Here is a 17,662-nt window from a genome sequence, read left to right as displayed (position 1 = left end):
CACAAAACAAACTGTGGCTTTGTAAAAGAGCAGACACTCCCCTGTCCTCTGACTACTGTCTTATCAAGCCTTCCAAGGCTCACTCAGCAACACTGCTGCTGCTGATAAGAAGGGCAGCACCTATCAGCATGGATGTCCACACAGCCACAATCTCAAAGTAAGGCCTGCAGCCTTTCTCCACCTCACAAGTGATGTGAAGAGCATGGAAATATGGTGTTAAAACCATAGCAAGACAAATATGCAAATGAGAAAGTTTTATTTATTCAGAAGACCCCGTCTATACAGATATACAAAAGGTAATACACGAAAAACGCCCCCAAACAGAAAATAACCTATCTCATTTACAACATTATTTACACGTTGGGGCCCATATTAAAAGCCATGGGCCTGAGGTCAAGTTGACAAGAGAGCAATCTATGACCTCTCACTTGGGAAGCCGATGACCATGGCGCTTCTACTGCAAAACCTAAACAAAGGCAGGAAAGCCCTAGGAGGTACTGTAATGTGTACAAGTCTTAAGACTGAGGCTTTTAGTGACTTTTACAGATAATGGCTTCCACGGGGTCAGAATGGTGTCCCTGGTAGTCACTGCCATCATGACATTTCTGTTCATGGACAGCAGAGGAATCCCCACAGACAGCTCTTACACGTGGTGTTCCTGACACAGGAAAATCACTACTTTGTTGTGTGTTGTTTTATTTTGTGGCAGTAAGGGAGCCAGGGCCTTCGCATGCTAGGCAAGCCCTCCACCACTGAGCTGCACACCCAGCCCCTACACTGCCTTATGAAAACAAAGCTGTGTCTAAACACACAGGATTATAAGAATATACTCCCTAACGGTTAAAAGGAGTCCAGAATCCAAGAGAAGCTGGAGCCAACTCTCACTCCTTCCTGACAGACACTCCTTCCTTTATTCCTGCTTAAATGCAAAAGCTGACAATTTCTGGTTAGTAGAAAGATTTAACGCCTTTTGCTTTTTAGAAAGATCCAGATTCTCCTTCACTGTTTCTTCCTGGTTCTCTGTCTCACAGATCTCACTGACCACACGTTTTCGCTTCTTTGCTTCAGCTCCATCGCTGGCAGTTTCTCCCTTGGCTTTGTTAGTCCATGCCTTTGAAAAACAGTGGGGTGAGAGGTAAAGAGATTTTTATGCATGAAGAAGGAAAGAATGAAAATGGTCTACTTACTTTCAGTAATTAGCATTTGAAATTTTAACTTTATTATTAAAGGTTCTAATGGTTAACAAATTTAAATGTCATATTCCTTGGAAATAGTTGCATAGTAACCATCTGAAGAAGAGACAGATATCCATAATATTTAAGCAACTTTGAAAACTCAATAGCAAATCCCCAATCAGGTTAAAAATACAAAATGAATTTGAAAGATATTCTCAATATCCACACAAATGGTCCATGGGTTCCTGGAAAGGCTCAGCATCTCTATAATCACCAGGCTGCAAATCAGACTCACTAAGGCAATGTCCATGAGAGTAGGATGAGGGACACTCGTCATTTCTGACACTTGGGAGGCTGAGACAGGACTGTAAAGAGTTCAAGGACCGTCAGCTACTTAATTAGATTCTGCCTCAAAACAACAATCATATATACTTGGGGGCTGAGGGGTGAGCCAAAGAAGGAGGGTGTATTTTCCTTGGGCACCAAGGACACACATGGTGCACATATATACATGTAGCCAAATACACATGCATGGCCAGTTTTTTGTTTTTTGTTTTTTTAAATTAAAACAAAACACAATCAACAACTAGGCTCAACACTGTAACCTCATGGGGGGGGGGCAGGAGGATTGCCCAATGTTTAAGGCCAGCCTTCTTTACATAGTGAGTTCTAAGCCAATCAGGGCTACAGAGCAAGGCCTCATCACAAAACACAACAATCCCAAAGCTATAATCATGGGATAAGAACGCAGTGGAAGAGTACTTGCCTAGCATTCACAAAGCCCTACATTCTATACACAGAAATACAACTCCCCCAAATTAAAACACACACACACACTAACAAGTTTTGTTAAGTCTCTTCCTCTTTTATAATAAATTCATTCATGTAAATATATACAGAAACACAGAAATGCTAAAAAAGACTCTAAAGGAGGCTAGAAGTGGTTAGCCTAGTTTCTAGCCTCTGGATCACGCAATACCCGTTCCTCCTAAAACCCAATCCATCAAAGCCAGTGACTATACTTTGAGGTGCGTACACTCGTACAGTGAGGAGATGAAGTCTGAGGTTTAACTGGCACACTGCCCACATTCCTTTCCCTTTCTCCCCAAACATGACAGAGGTTAGCCAGCTACCCATCCTAATTTTTGTATGAAAGGCTGGACCAAAGCACCAAAGTTTTCCTTTTTTTTCTTCTTTTTTTTTTTTTGGTTTTTCTTTTTTTTTTTAATTTTTAATATTTTTTATTACATATTTTCCTCAATTACATTTCCAATGCTATCCCAAGAGTCCCCCATACCACCCCCCACTTCCCTACCCACCCATTCCCATTCTTTTGGCCCTGGCATTCCCCTATATTGGGGCATATAAAGTTTGCAAGTCCAATGGGCCTCTCTTTCCAGTGATGGCCGACTAGGCCATCTTTCGATACATATGCAGCTAGAGACAAGAGCTCCGGGGTACTGGTTAGTTCATCATGTTGTTCCAACTATAGGGTTGCAGATCCCTTTAGCTCCTTGGGTACTTTCTCTAGCTTCTCCATTGGGAGCCCTGTGATACATCCAATAGCTGACTGTGAGCATCCACTCCTGTGTTTGCTAGGCCCCGGCATAGTCTCACAAGAGACAGCTATATTTGGGTCCTTTCCGCAAAATCTTGCTAGTGTATGCAATGTTTTTTTGGTTTTTCAAGACAGGGTTTCTCTGTGTAGCCCTGGCTGTCCTGGAACTCACTCTGTAGACCAGGCTGGCCTTGAACTCAGAAATCCGCCTGCCTCTGTCTCCCTAGTGCTGGGATTAAAGGTGTGCGCCACCACGCCACCAAAGTTTTCCAACCAAACATTATTTTCATGTAAGTAGATAGCATTAATTTTTTTCTACTTTCATGGACTTGATAGTACTAGTTTAAAGTATAAGTTAAATTCCTTTCCCCTTATTAATTTTTCTTTTTGCTTTCAGTTCATAACTAAAGCATCTTTTATGTGGGGGCAGGTGGCAGTTCCCTAAGGACACACAGTTAGCACACTGCTGGCTTCTAAAACCTTCCGTAGGTACGCAGTAACAACCACAAGTCTACTTTGTCAAACTCATCCCCATCTAATTTCCTCTTCACCAAGACTTTTTTATTTGTTTGTTTGTTGAGACAGGGTTTCTCTATGTAGCCTTGGCTGTCCTGGAACTCACTCCGTAGACCAGGCTAACTTCGAACTCAGAAATCCTCCTGCCTCTGCCGTGCGCCACCATGCCCGGCTCTTTCCAAGACTTTTTTGATGTATTCAATTTCCCAAAGAAAAAGACATTTCTATAAGAACTTTTTAAACCTGGGAAGCCCAGCAAGATCTCATCTCAGCATAGCAATCTTACCTTCCTTTCTTCAGCGGACAATACTCTAAATCGAATCATCCCCTCTTTTATTATGTCTGTTTCATCTGAAATGTCAGGGTTGTCGGACAAAATTTGACTTCTATTTTCTTCCAGCCACATCTGGAACCCAGTCTTTGGCCTAAAGTAATAACGTGAAAAAATGTATACTGAATATATTATTTAAAGTGTCACATGACATTTCAAATTAGTAGCTAACCGCCAGCTTTTCACTACTCATACAAAGTAAGGGAGACACAACTGTACTAGCTAACAGTGTCCATACTTTCAACAGCCTGGAGACTGCAGGCTCAGTGAGCCGAGGGAGGGTCACTCACCCTACACCGACCAGCATAAAAGCACGGACCCTGCATCTTCAGCTCTTGTGTGTTATAGGTTCAAGACCTCCAACCTCTCTGAGCCCCTCTGGCCTAATGAAATTCCTCTGGCTGTCATTCACAGGCTCTCGCCATTTAGCAAGCAGCTGTGTGAAAGCTGGCTGACTTCTCTTCCACCCTTCTCACCACCTCACCCCACTCATGGCTGACCCGGGTTCTTCCTGCATCATTATTTGGGAAAGCACTTGTAAAATTGATTCTATTCTATTCTACCTTCTGCACAAACTGTGTTTAGGTCATTAGAAGGCTTAATGAAAATCATCAAGTTTCTGAGCACTTGCTTCCATGCATTCTAAATGATATACATATATATCATATATAAAACCTTTTAGCAAATATATATATTACCTTATAGCAAAACCCTATGATTTGGAAATAATCGGTGTCTCAATTGATAAATGAGGCACCCGGGATTCAGAGAGATGAAATAGCCTAGTTTAGGTACACAGGGTAAGAATAGGATGAGACTGAACAGCTAAGCAGTCTGACACCAGAATCCCTGTTTAGATCACCTGCCTCCTACCATTTAGAAGCTGAATAAATCCTAAATATTAGCCTGAATGAATGACACAGGTATGCACAATTAAAAATTTATTTTTAATTAATTTTGAACAGGCTCTCACTATGGAGCTCCGGCTGTCTTGGTACTCACTTTGTAGACCAGACTGGCCTTAAACTCAAAGAGAGCCAGCCAGCAGCTGCCTCTGCCACCTGAGTGCTGGGATTAAAGGCGTGTCAGCAGGCAGCTGGGACGCTGCATCTCAAACACAAAGCTCCCCTACATACTCGCCTTTGGTTTTCCGAGTTTTGAAGGCACACGGCTGGAGTGTCAGAGGACGAGCTTTTAGGGTTTTCTTTTACTTCCTCAGTCTTATCAGCCTGTGGAGTTTTTTTCTGGAAATAGGATGCTGCAGATGCCTATGAAAACAAACAGACGTGTGAGTCTGGGGGCAAAAATGCAAATAATGTAAAAGGGGGGGGGTGGTCTGGGCTAAAGCAAGAGGAGTGCACTCCTTTGCTGCATAACCAGTGATAAGCCAGCCTTCATCTCTCCCAGGACGCAAGGCACGAGGTCAGCAAAGCACTACCTGCTTAGACCTTGGCTTGGGAGTGAGAGGCTTTATAACTGGAGATTTTTCATGGTTTTCCATTCGATTAAGAGAAGTGGACTTCCTGGATGATTTGTTCATGGTGTCTAAAATGTTAGCTGAGCGAGTTGAATTCGCTGATACCGCTGGCTCTTTGGAACTGACTACTACCTAAAGAGAAGAGAATGTCAAATGTGAAGAAAACAACGCCACTGTGGTGTCCCTTTTGGAAATGAATTCATCATGGAGTACAACCCAAACAGACTGAAACAAGTTCTCTCAAACACCACATCCCAAGGACAGACGGGGAGAAGTCCCCGTCTCAAGTCCTCAGCACTGGGTATTTAGAACTAAGTAGGGCACAGGCCCTGAGATCAAATGGGAATGGCTTCAGATGTCTTCACAGGGACCCGTCTTTAATCCCCCAGAATCTAAGGAGGTCATCTGGAAACACCTTTGTATGGGTAATATTCAAACAAAAATATCACTGGTTACCTTGAAGGGGTTTACCCATCCTTGGCTGCTAGAGAAAACTGCACCTATTGCAAAAAGAAAGCTCAATAGTGTTCAGTCTTTTTTTTTTTTAAATCAAGACAACTTCTGACTTTCACAATACTAAATAGAATATTTTAACCTGTTTTATATGAAAACAAAGGTACTTTTGGAGACAGGATCTCACTATGTACCTGGGACTGGCCTGGAACTGCTATGTAAACCAGGCTGGCCTTACAGAGGTTTCTCTGCTTCTGCCTCTCTCGTGCCAGTATTCAAGGCACGTCCTTCCATGCCCAGCCCCATGTAACTTTAAAACAAATACAGACGTATCTTTCCTCCTTCCAAGCTGGAATAATATTAAATGTGAACTGTCCCAACTTGCTGCTGTGAAAAATACCAGTGTGTAGACCCCTTCTCCCCGGACCATGCAACAGTGGTGCTGAGGTTAGAAATGTCCACCTTGTCAAGGAAACACCTACTAATGCCTCTCTCCCCATCGTCTGACAGTTACCCTTCTTCATTCACCTGTTTCTCAAGTTAAAAACAAAAACAAAGCAGGCTCTTTGCACTTCCAACTACCATCTTTCCTTACAACCCTACCCAACTTTCCAAAACCCACTAACATTACTATTATTTCCTCCTTCCCACACATTTCTCCACACTATGGTGTGAGGTTTAACCCTGTGCTGCTCTAACACAACAGCAAGTCCCCAACCCACTTCTGTGTAACCAAACAGGACAGCTACTTTCTGCCCCTTTATTTGAGACCTCTCAGTGGCTTTCTATATAGTGGTCTCTTCAATATTTTCTCCTCCCTTGACTTTGTAGACACTGCAGCCCAGACTTAGCCCTTTGTCTGTGGCTCAGTGACCTCTCTCAGAGCTTCCTCTCTCTTGTACTTGCTTAGATGCTGGAAATCCCCTCAACTAGGGCTCCATTTTCTTCTTCCTTTACAAACAATAATGCGTGCTTACCAGTGCCCATGGATACACTGTTCTACTGATGCCAATGGTTTAGCATTTATCTCATGAGGTTCTGAAACAATGCCTAACTACGTAACCCACTTAGCTAATGGTAATTTATCAGCTTCCCCTATGGACCTGTCTCCTCCTATAGTGTTTCTGATGCTATGCTGTTCTTCATTCTGAACCATCTTCCACCTTAGAAACACCAACTCTACCTTTTCTTTCTATTGTCACTACTCTAGCCCGAGTCAAACTTGGACTGCTTTGGTGGTCTTATGTCCGTTCCCCCTCCCTATCACGTGTGATGGTGACGGTCCTGCTTAGAACCTACAGCAGCCTCCCAGGGATCTTAGAATGAAGACTGCGATTCTCAACACAGTCTGGAAAATTGTGTATATCCTTCCAAGACCCTACAGAACCGCTCTCTTTATACCACAAATACTGTTTGCTCTGATCCTGCTGCCATCCACCACTCCTTTGCGGGCTGATTCATCTTCTAGTCTCTGCTGTCAGCATTCCATGAGAACGCCAGCAGGCACCTATCTTCTGACTGCATTACAGCCACTGCTATAAGCTACAGGCTTACATATATTTCTTACCTGATTTAAGAGCTGGTGTATCAGAGGAATTTGCACTTTGGAATAAGTTCTGTCCTATAATTAAAATAAATAAAACAACATAAGTGAGGACAATGAAGTCATCCTTGATATTCAACATCTAAACAGCACAGATACCTTGAACAGGAAACGGAATTTCAATTTCTCTTAGGTGACCAAAGTGGAAAAGGCAACACTAATGATAGCTTTTATTTACTTATTTATTTATGTAATTTAAATTACTGCTGTTGGGGGTTGGCACTTGTGCATATAGTGGTCAGAAGACAACTCTGTAGGCAAGAGTCAGCTCTCTACCTTTCGGTGTGTTCTGTAGGTGAAGCCCAGCACTGCACGGCAGGCACCACCATCTGCTGAGCCTCCTTATCTTTCACTGTTTTGAAAACATGTCTCACCATGGTTATGTGACTCTGGTTTTTCTTCAGAAACAGTGTCCTCTCTGTCCTCAGCATCTTCAACTTGACTTCTGACCCGTGGCCGACTCCATTCTGTAGTGGTGTGACTGTAACTGATGGACCATAGTATTACACCGTAAGAATCAAATGCAAAGACCAACTTCATATTCAAGACAGTAAGGGAAACTCAAGTAGCTGATGTTCTTTTACCCAGCATTCAGTTTTTCTCTGAAATCCTCTTCTTTCTCTTCTTCCGACTGGGTTTCTGCCAACTCAGCTGCCTTTTCTGCAGCAAGTTCACTAAGTTTCTGAGCCAATATTAATTTCCGAGAGCGAGAAGCATATTTAATGGCTAAATGCACGGCATTTTGAGTCATTAGATCAGCAAGTTCCACACAGCGGAATTCTCGTTCCAGTTTACAAGACAGCTAATTAGGGGAGAATCAAAATCAAACCATGTTAAGTCAAACTTAAGGAAAGAAAAGAAAAGAGGAGGAAAGAAAAGGAAAGGAAAGACTGATAGGACTAGAGAAATGGAAGTCGTCTGGGTGCACTATCTAATGCTTCTAAAATGCACATTGTACATCTATAAAATGAAAGTACCTTTGTTTTGAAAAGTATCTTATAATTAATAGCCTGTTGGCTTGCTCAACAGTATTCCTTAGTGGCTTAAATGAATAAAAGAACAGTGCATTTACAAATAGTAGCTTAGATTCAATGAGATGTGACATACTTCAGATGTAAAGTGCCTGAGAAGACAACTGCTCAAAACTCAAATGTAATTCTCCTGTTTTTCCAGTTGACACTCATCACAATAGGGCAGGGAATTTTAAAAAGTGAATTAAAACAAAAAGCAGTTACTATTTGCTCAGAACTAAACAACAAATGCTACTAAGCAAATTTGGACAGGAAAAGTAGACATGTTTAAAATTTCATGTATATTGTCTGTGATCTTCAACTATCAGAAATAGCTATACAAATTCTAAATTAACATTGCACTTTTTATGTCTATAATATAAAATGAAGGGTGTTCTGGGACAGGAGGGTTGACTCAGTGGTTAAGAATGAAGGGCTCAGCAGGGCAGTGGTGCTTTAATCCCAGCACTCGGGAGGCAGAGGCAGGCAGATTTCTGAGTTCGAGGCCAGCCTGGTCTACAGAGTGAGTTCCAGAACAGCCAGGGCTACACAGAGAAACCGTGTCTCGAAAAACAAACAAACGAAAAAATGAAGGGCTCTAGTAGGCACCAGCACAGCAAATATGGCCCAGCAGGCCTTGCCCTTCCCATTTCCCTCTTCCTTGCTAAATCATAGATTCTATCCCTAAAGCTGGCCACCAAGGTCTATTCCCTTACTTGACTACTTCCTTCTCCTGAGGCCAATAACCAAGGTCTAGCTATCAAAGTATTGAATCCCAGCAATCAGGAGCCCTTTTTGTCACCTAATTTACATGCCCAACCAAAACAACCCAAATCACCCTAACGGGGGGGTTTCTCCTTTTTCCTTTATAAACTGCCATTTGCGCAAGGGTCACATCTCATTTCTATCCAGAGGCAGTCCTTCCAGGGCAACATACACCTTCTCCCTCACCCTTGTTCCTTCTCCTTTCCCCCTTCATGTTCTGTGTCCTGTCTTTGTCTCCTATTCCTTGCCCTTTGCCCCTCATGAAGCAAATCTCCTTTGGGCTGAGAACTCGGTCTTAGGGTGTCCTGTGCCAGTTCCAGTTCTTTCAAAGAACATTTGCTGCTCTTGGAGAGAGCCCAGGTTCTATTCCCAATGCCCACATAGTGGCTCCTCACTGCCCAGAACTCCACTTCTAGGATACCTCATACCCTCTCCTGGCCTCCGTGATCATCAGGCACACACACACGGTGCATGGACACACATGCAGACAAATACTCATAAAGTATAAATCTTTAAAAAAACCAGGAGGAGGTGGGAGGAACCTTCAATTAATGCATCTTAGAAAATACTCACTTTTCTCTTTGGATTGAATTGACAATCCAGCACATGACAATTTGAGCTTAAAATAAGTTCTTGCTCTCTGAGGGGCACTAGGGGTCTTATGACTCCCGGTGCAGGAGCTTTTTGTAATGTATACACCTGCCCTATGAGTAAGAAGCCCTGTATCTTCACCAGAGCCTCCTCAAGACTGTTGGCATGATTCAGAAGAAGCACTTCTAAGCAAGGCGAACTCTGACTCAGAGGGCAGTGCCGTCTTGCAGTGGCTAGAATGAATTAAGGTCACTTCCCTCAAAGGTCACCAGTATCATCCAGAGTAGAGAACATGGGATTACACTCCTTCCAATAAATAAAGCTTGAAAGGAGGACAACGAACCTTAAGAGACTCTGCTTCAAAAAGAAATGTAGTGAAGAATCCAGGGCAGGAAACCCAGTCACTGGTGATGACAAAAGGCTGGGAGATCCGAAAGCCTAAGGACGGTCTCAAACTGTCCAAGCCTGGAGACCTCCAACAGCCCACACCTGAACTCTGTGCACTCAGAGATGAGCGATCGTCCCAACAATGGCTCTCACACGTGCCAGCCCCCTGCAGCATCAGCTGACGCCCAGTGAACAGGCCCAACACTGGAAAAGCTTACTCGCCCACCTACAGCCTTAGCTATAGGGAAACAGTTCAAATATTTTAACTGTAACATCAAAGGTGAGATAAAAATTTTAAAGGAAAATTACAATTTATGTAACCTACAAGGTAGAATTTAGTCTTCATTTACATATATTTAAGAAATTCTACCTAGGGCTGGGAATGGAGCCACAATCCTTTACTCACACGGGACGCAGAGGTAGGCAGATCTCTTTGAGTTCGAGGCCAGCCTGGTTTACAGAGCAAGTTCCAGGACAGCCAGGGCTACATACAGTAAACCTGTTTCAAAGGAAAAATTTTTCTCAACCTAAGAAAATAATTAAACTTTTAATTTTACTCACCGCAAGCATTTTCATTAAGAGTTCCTGCTGCTCTTTGACTGCCTGGTTTTTAATGCTCTCCTCATACTCGTGACCATTTCTAGCCAAGTAATCAAGGTAGTTGTGAAACAGAACCGAGTGCCAAAACTGTTCCTGGAAAATGGACAGAAGTACATAAAACTGAACAGCTCCCTCATACTGGGCAAGGGGGAGGTGTACCTTAAGATACCAGCTTTAAATATTTTCTGAAACCCTCCTTCCTATACAGTCTTACTTTACAGTTTGAATCTCAATGTGCTAAAATCGCTTGGCTTTACGTTCTAGCCTTTTTAAAAAGGTGTTTCTGTGTATGTGTATAGCATTTTTATTTCCTATATGACTCGTCCTCAGAGGACTTTGTAAGCCAATTCTGTAGATGGCTTACTTCCTATCATAACTAACTGCATGGTTTCAAATGCCTTTAAAACAACAGGGCTAGAAGAGGACGAGTTTACCGTCAGTGTAGAGGGCTTACTGACCCTACCAGGGAAGCTCTGCCCCTGGTGACGGCCTCCCAGTCAAAGCCATTTCCTCGGGAGAAAGCCCTGAAAGCTGTGACAGCAACCACATGAGGTGGCCTTGTGATCAAAAGGCCTACTGCATTATTTATTTAATCACAGCATAGTAATATCCAACACTGATATTATGATGATCTAAAATCTTCTGTGTAATAGGAATTTAGTTTCAAATTTGAAGTATTAAGGCATCCACGTACCTCCATTTGGCCTTTCTCTGTTGAAGTCTGACAGTAAGGAAGCTTAAAAGATAATATAGCTACAGCAGGTCGTGGAAGGGTGGGAGGAAACCGAGAACCTTTACAAGGGATGCACCTGTCAGTTAATAAAAAAAGTCCCACACTGAAGACTTTACAATATCACAAAAAATGCTACAATAAAACCTTTTCACAAGTTAGAAACTATGAACACTAATACTATTTTAATAGGCTTTTGGGTTTGAACATGTTTATAAAAAACAATCCTGGTAATATTAAATGCTCACCAGTCATTAAAAAGAAGCCACACCCACTAATGCTGTTCACATGATATATGCCCCTTTGTCATGGAGATGTGAATCTTTCCTTTATTGTGTGATAATACAATAAAAACACAAATGTGAGCCAGCTGTGGTGGCACGCCTTTAATCCCAGCAGTCAGGAGGCAGAGGCAGGCGGATCTCTATGAGTTTGAAGTCAGTCTGGTGTACAGAGTGAGTTACAGGACAGAGAAACCCTGTCTTGAAAAAACAAACAAACAAACAAACAAACAAACAAACAAACTAACTAACTAACTAACAACTAACTAACTAAAACCTCACCACCACCAAAACACCGCAAATATGGTTTTAAAGTTCTAATTTTTTGGAACATATGATCTTATTTTCTTTCTTCTCTTTCATAGTTTTATAGGGACTATGGCACAGAGCATGAGGTAGGAGCATGAATATTTCAAATGTGAAAAATCTGCTGTGGTAACCGCTACACTTACTCACAGGTACTGGAATGCGACTTGGTGAATGAACAAGGCAGAACATGTGCATTCACGGAGAGGGAAAGAACACACATATGAGCCACCGACAAACAAGAACAGTAGTGCCTGTCTGAGCATTCTGCCTATAAAGTAACCAGTCTTTGGTTTAACCTTTCCCAGCTCTAATACTTTACTGATTTCATCAAAAATTTAAAAAGATATGATGAGGATTTTATTAAAAGTCACTTTCCAAGTCATTTTACATCAAAGAAGGACACTAATATTTCTTATTTTCTTAGCTTTACAGGCTTTTCCTTGTGGAGTAATTGGGAGTTGGGGGGAGCAATGACACATTTTGGCTGCTAATTTAGTAGGGTCTGTCTATGAATGTTTAAACTGTTTGGAGTAGAAAATGTGAAAGGGTGAACCGCATTACTAAGGAGGCAAAGTTACTTCAACTGTCTTTCAAACTGATCACAAAATTTGTTTACTTGTAATTAGATTAAATTAAAATTTAAAAAAAAATTACTTTCTGCCCTGAATGGGCCAGACTCCCTACTGTCACTCTGGTCTACAAATAGAGTTCCAGACAGACAGGGTCACATAGTGAGAACCTGTCTCAAAACAAACCGAAACAAACCAAAAAACGCCTTGAATCCCAGCACTTGGGAGGCAGAGGCAGGCGGGTTTCTGAGTTCGAGGCCAGCCTGGTCTACAGAGTGAGTTCCAGGACAGCCAGGGCTATGCAGAGAAACCCTGTCTCAAAAAAAAAAAAAAAAAAAAAAAACCAAATCACACACACACAATTTACAAAGTCATTTCGCCTTCCCAGCACTTCTGAGATGGGAACCTTCTGTCCTGAAGTTGAGGAGAAGGCACAAAGTCTAAGCATAAACAGCAGGACCTGGCTACACAGCAAGCAGTCTGACTCAGACACTGAGCTGTGGACCTGACACCTCACCACCTTTCAGAGCAACGCAGCCCACTCTATCTTCACCACAAACACCAAGAGCAAACAGAAGCCCTGAGAAATTCTAATGAACTTTCCCGAGCAAGGACAGATGAAGTTTCATTAAACACAACAGTGGACTACTGAAGCAAGTTGTAGGCTTTCTTCCCTGGTCTTCCGTTATCGCTAGCGACTCAGAGGAGAACAATCCTCTCTACGTGTGTGTAAGTTAACAGTACAACACAGACAGGCATGGGGTGCACAGCTCTTGGGAGGTGGCACACTGTCTCCACACTTGGGAGGCTGAGGCATAAGATCATGAATCTGACGCCAGCCAGGCTCAAATCCTTAAGCTCTCAAAAGAAGGAAGGGGAAGAAGCAATGACTAAGTAGCAGTTTCCAACCTCTAAAATAAAAACAACTTTATTTATTTAGAATAAAACTAAGATAATACTAAGAAAAGCATGAAAACACCCTATCTCAATGCACAAAACTAAATACAATTGTATTTTCACCTTCCCTTTCTGTTTTTGAACCATAGTCACAATGGATAGACCAGGCTGGCCTTGTAGTCCCAATTCTCCAATTCCACCACACGTAGTAAAACTACATTTTCATAAGCAGACTTTTAGTAACACCCCCCCACCCCCCTTCCTTAGTTTTTTGAGACAGAGTTTCTCTGTATAGCCCTGACTGTACTGGAACTTACTCTGTAGACCAGGCCAGCCTTGGACTCAAGAGACAAAGATGTGTGCACCATCACTACCCGGCTTTGTTTGTTTTTGAGATTCATTCATTTTGCATATGTAAGTATCATGTGTACCACATCCATGCCTCAAACCCCTGAAGTTTAGAAGAGAGTCTCCTGGAACTGGAGGCTGTGAGCCGCTATGTATGTGAGTGAGTACTGGACTCAAATCCAGGCTCTCTGCAAAAACAACAAGTGCTCTCAATCGCTGAGCCATTTCCACAGACCCTTAAGCAGACTTCTTAGCATCTCAGTGTTTCAAATGTGTACTGTAATAAGACTACTCTACACATGTGGTAGCACAAACCTTCAATTCTAGCAGTCAGGGAAGGGAAATCAGGAGTTCACGGCTATTCCTTAAGGCGAGTTTAGCCCAGATTGGGCTACAGAAGGCTCAATTTAAAGAAACTCAAAATAATTTTTAAATTAAAAAAAGCTATTTTTAACTTTGAATACGCCTGAATGTGGATCTGTACAAGTTTGTAAGGTGCCCAAGGTGGCTAGAAACCTGCATTGGATCCCCGGACCTAGAGCCAGAGTTGTGAACTGCACGACTTTACCACTAGTACTTGGAGGGCAAAACAGGTGGATCTCTGAGTTTGAGGGCATCCTGGTTTACATATTACAGTCTCAAATAATAAGATAAAACATTTAATAACCAAGAGAGTCATCTTGAGTAAGCACTGGAGAAGGTTCATAGGATCAAACTATAACCTACCATTGATGTAACAGGAATTCTCTAGTTCAAACTATTAAATAACTCGACTTCCACAATTAGAAATAAAAGACATTTCTAAAGACAGCTATGCAGCCTAACACCGATTAACAAGTTAACTAATTTAGTCTCAAAAACGAACAAAACCAAACCAAACCTAACCCAGGGTCTCATCACATACTCCTGGTGACCCAAGCTTGCTTTAGACTACAGTGACCTCAGACACAGAGACATGCCAACTTCTGCCCCCTGAGTGCTGTGCCACCACTCGCAAAAGGCTTTTCTTTAAAAAATAAATTCCCTGAACTGTAGAAGGAATTCAGGACCGCCTGCATGTTTTTTTTTGTTTTTGTTTTTGTTTTTGTTTTTGTTTTTTGGTTTTTCGAGACAGGGTTTCTCTGTGTAGCCCAGCTGTCCTGGAACTCACTCTAGACCAGTCTGGCCTCGAACTCAGAGATCCGCCTGCCTCTGCCTCCCAAGTGCTGGGATTAAAGGCGTGCGCCACCACGCCCGGCGACCGCCTGCATGTTAAGCAAGCACTACTATATCCCCAGCCAACTAATATAGTCTATAATACCAAATATTTTAACCATGGAATTCTGCAGATCCTATAAAGGCAAACATGGAAATAAGCATCAAAGCCTTTATGGCTTTCTACTAAATTCAATTTGGCATTGTCTAAAAAAGACTGTATTTTCTCTCTTCAAATCCCCATAATGCCAACTACCACCGCCCCAACATTCCTGCTCTAGCCTTATAATCTACCCAGAGATGCCTAGAATACAGGAATCTCCGTTGCCTTACTCGGTCTCTAGAGACGCCCATTCTGGATACTTTCATAAGTGGAATCATACAATATGTCGTCCTTTGATTTCTTACTAGTGTAATGTTTCAAGATTCATTTGCTTTATAGGCATGCAATGTATGCCTTTCCACAGCCCAATAATACAGATAGACCCCACTTGAATTTTCCCCTCACCAGTTGGCAGAAAATGAAAAGCAAATAAATATAGGTCTAGAGTCTCATACAAAAAGGAAGTTGCAGCCAGGCACACTGGTACAAGGTCTTATCTCAAGCTCTAACCCTAAGTTAATCAACTTTCTACACTCAGTGATGGCCCACCTTAGCTGCTGGGGATTCTCATGGATGCCAACCACCCAGTAGTGGTCAGATTTTCCTTTGCAGTGCTCTCTTATGTTGCACACAGGAGTCCATGTATTCCCGAGCCCTCTGTTTAGCATTCGAACACAGCCTTCGGAATCCACGTAACAGGGCGTACCTAAACACCGACAACAACAAAGGCAACTGACACGGCACCATTAAATAAACCTTCCAAAACTACGTACCAAGGAGCCACTTTAATCAAATCAAAAGCTAAAGTTGGGGAAGATAATTCAGAGTGGCTTTCTGTAAAATTCATTTCCACAGAGACCCAAATGAAGAAAAAACTCTGAATCTGACTTAAATTTACTAAAAGGAAACACACACACACACACACCACACACACACACCACACACACAACACACACACACACACACACAACACACACATACACACACACACACAACACACACAACACACACACACACAACACACACACACACACACACACACACCACACACATACACACACACACACACACCACACACATACACACACACACACACACCACACACTAGTTTCAGTTTTCAGTGAAAGTTATGCCCTCTGCTGGAATATAACAGCAATTTTTTTAAAGCCTATTTAACTTTTTTAAAAAGTTTAAACATATATACACAAATGTAACTTTTAATCTCATTGTAGTACTTTTTAACAAGAAATTTTAGCATTTAATCCAATATAGCCAAAATATTATGACTTAAACAAAAAAAATTTTTTTTTTTTTTTTTTTTTGGTTTTTCGAGACAGGGTTTCTCTGTATAGCCCTGGCTGTCCTGGAACTCACTTTGTAGACCAGGCTGGCCTCAAACTCAGAAATCTGCCTGCCTCTGTCTACCAAGCGCTATGATTAAAGGTGTGCGCCACTACACCCGGCATGACTTAAACATTTATGTAGTCAATGTAAACCAATAACTGAGATTCTTTTTATATTCTTTTTTTCAATACTGTCTTTCAAATTCAGCATTCTATATTCATAGCATAATCTCAATTCAGACTGGCCACATTTCAAGTGTTCAAGAGCCAGCCACACATAAATTGAGCACAACTTTAGAAACGTCTTAATATGTATAGAATTAATGAAAAAGACATAAATTTATTAATGATTTGTATCTCTTCATTGCTATATAATAAAAATATTAGAAAAATATACTTTCTAGGGCTGGAGAATTGGCTCAGTGGTTAAGAGCACTTGCTATTCTTACAGAGGACTACAGTTTAGTTTCCAGAACCCACAGAGGTAGCTCACAACCACCTGTTAACTACAACCCTAGGGGAGCCAATGTCCTCTTCTGGACTCTTGGGTACATACATATACATGATTAAATAAAAAAATAATAAAAATATATTTTTCTTTGTAAACTTTCTCACCAGAATTCTTATGAATAGTGAAACAATCATTATTCTGCCAAACAACTAAAGTTTTGATCCATATTAAAGTGGAAATTTTAAATGTAGGGTATTTTTAAATCAATTAAGACTAAGATAATGAAATTATTTTATTAAAATATGTCTTTAATATAAAGAAAGAAAATGATCTTGCCTTCAGCAGAGAACCCCAGCCATGTGAGGTAGGATTTCCGTGTGAGAGGAAGAGGGTCACCATGTAAAACCTGGTTTTTCTTCCGCCCCAGCTCTAGCAGTTGAACTCCAAGGCACTGATCTCCATCAAACCCTGTACCTAGAGAAACGCATGCATGTATCAGGCACCAGGGTTACTCAGCCACAATCAAGTCTACATTATTTTCTGTTAATTAACTTTGTGACACTTTTTTGGGGGTGTGGGGGGTGTATCTTGAGACAGAGTTTCTCTAAACTCTGAGTACACACATTACATACATTAGATTACATTGAACATTGTGGAGACCGTAACATTGCCCTGTTATGATCCTGGTCTAAAGGGCAGCATGTGCCCATCACTTTCTGCTTCTTGATTGTGACTATAATAATGACCAGCTAGTTTAATAAGCCCAATTGCCTTCACATCCCCACCACAACGGATTGCACCAGAATAAGCCATTTACCCTCCAGTTGGCTATATCAGGTGCTATGGAGACAGGGTTTCTCTGCATAGCCTTGGCTGTCCTAGGACTCTTTGTGGACCAAACTGGTTCTGAATTCTGTCTCCTGAGTGTTGGGTTTAAAGGCTAGTGCTGCCACCACCTGGCTCAGTACTTC

General features: G+C 41.8%; 1 protein-coding gene across 3 annotated transcripts in view; it reads right to left on the bottom strand.

Annotated features, from left to right (window-relative positions):
• Positions 1-276: 276 nt before the first annotated feature.
• Positions 277-17,662, bottom strand: part of Wdhd1 (WD repeat and HMG-box DNA binding protein 1) — a 54,913-nt gene continuing 37,527 nt past the window's right edge. For 2 of the 3 annotated variants that reach the window (XM_021181465.2, XM_021181464.3), the window contains exons 14-25: positions 17,028-17,165; positions 15,447-15,603; positions 11,161-11,275; positions 10,428-10,559; positions 7,698-7,915; positions 7,488-7,600; positions 7,078-7,131; positions 5,514-5,557; positions 5,019-5,189; positions 4,721-4,848; positions 3,536-3,674; positions 277-1,111 (exon numbers count right to left, since the gene is read on the bottom strand). In XM_021181465.2, coding sequence (XP_021037124.1) covers positions 911-1,111; positions 3,536-3,674; positions 4,721-4,848; positions 5,019-5,189; positions 5,514-5,557; positions 7,078-7,131; positions 7,488-7,600; positions 7,698-7,915; positions 10,428-10,559; positions 11,161-11,275; positions 15,447-15,603; positions 17,028-17,165 — 1,610 coding nt within the window. In that variant the 3' untranslated portion in view covers positions 277-910. Of the gene's footprint in view, positions 1,112-3,535; positions 3,675-4,720; positions 4,849-5,018; positions 5,190-5,513; positions 5,558-7,077; positions 7,132-7,487; positions 7,601-7,697; positions 7,916-10,427; positions 10,560-11,160; positions 11,276-15,446; positions 15,604-17,027; positions 17,166-17,662 lie in introns of those variants that run through there. The other variant, XM_021181466.3, reaches the window with a different exon arrangement.

The sequence above is a fragment of the Mus caroli genome, unplaced genomic scaffold, assembly GCF_978045245.1.
Source record: "Mus caroli unplaced genomic scaffold, Mus_caroli_1 scaffold_12, whole genome shotgun sequence".
NCBI lineage: Eukaryota > Metazoa > Chordata > Mammalia > Rodentia > Muridae > Mus > Mus caroli.
This window is presented reverse-complemented; position numbering and strand designations above follow the sequence as displayed.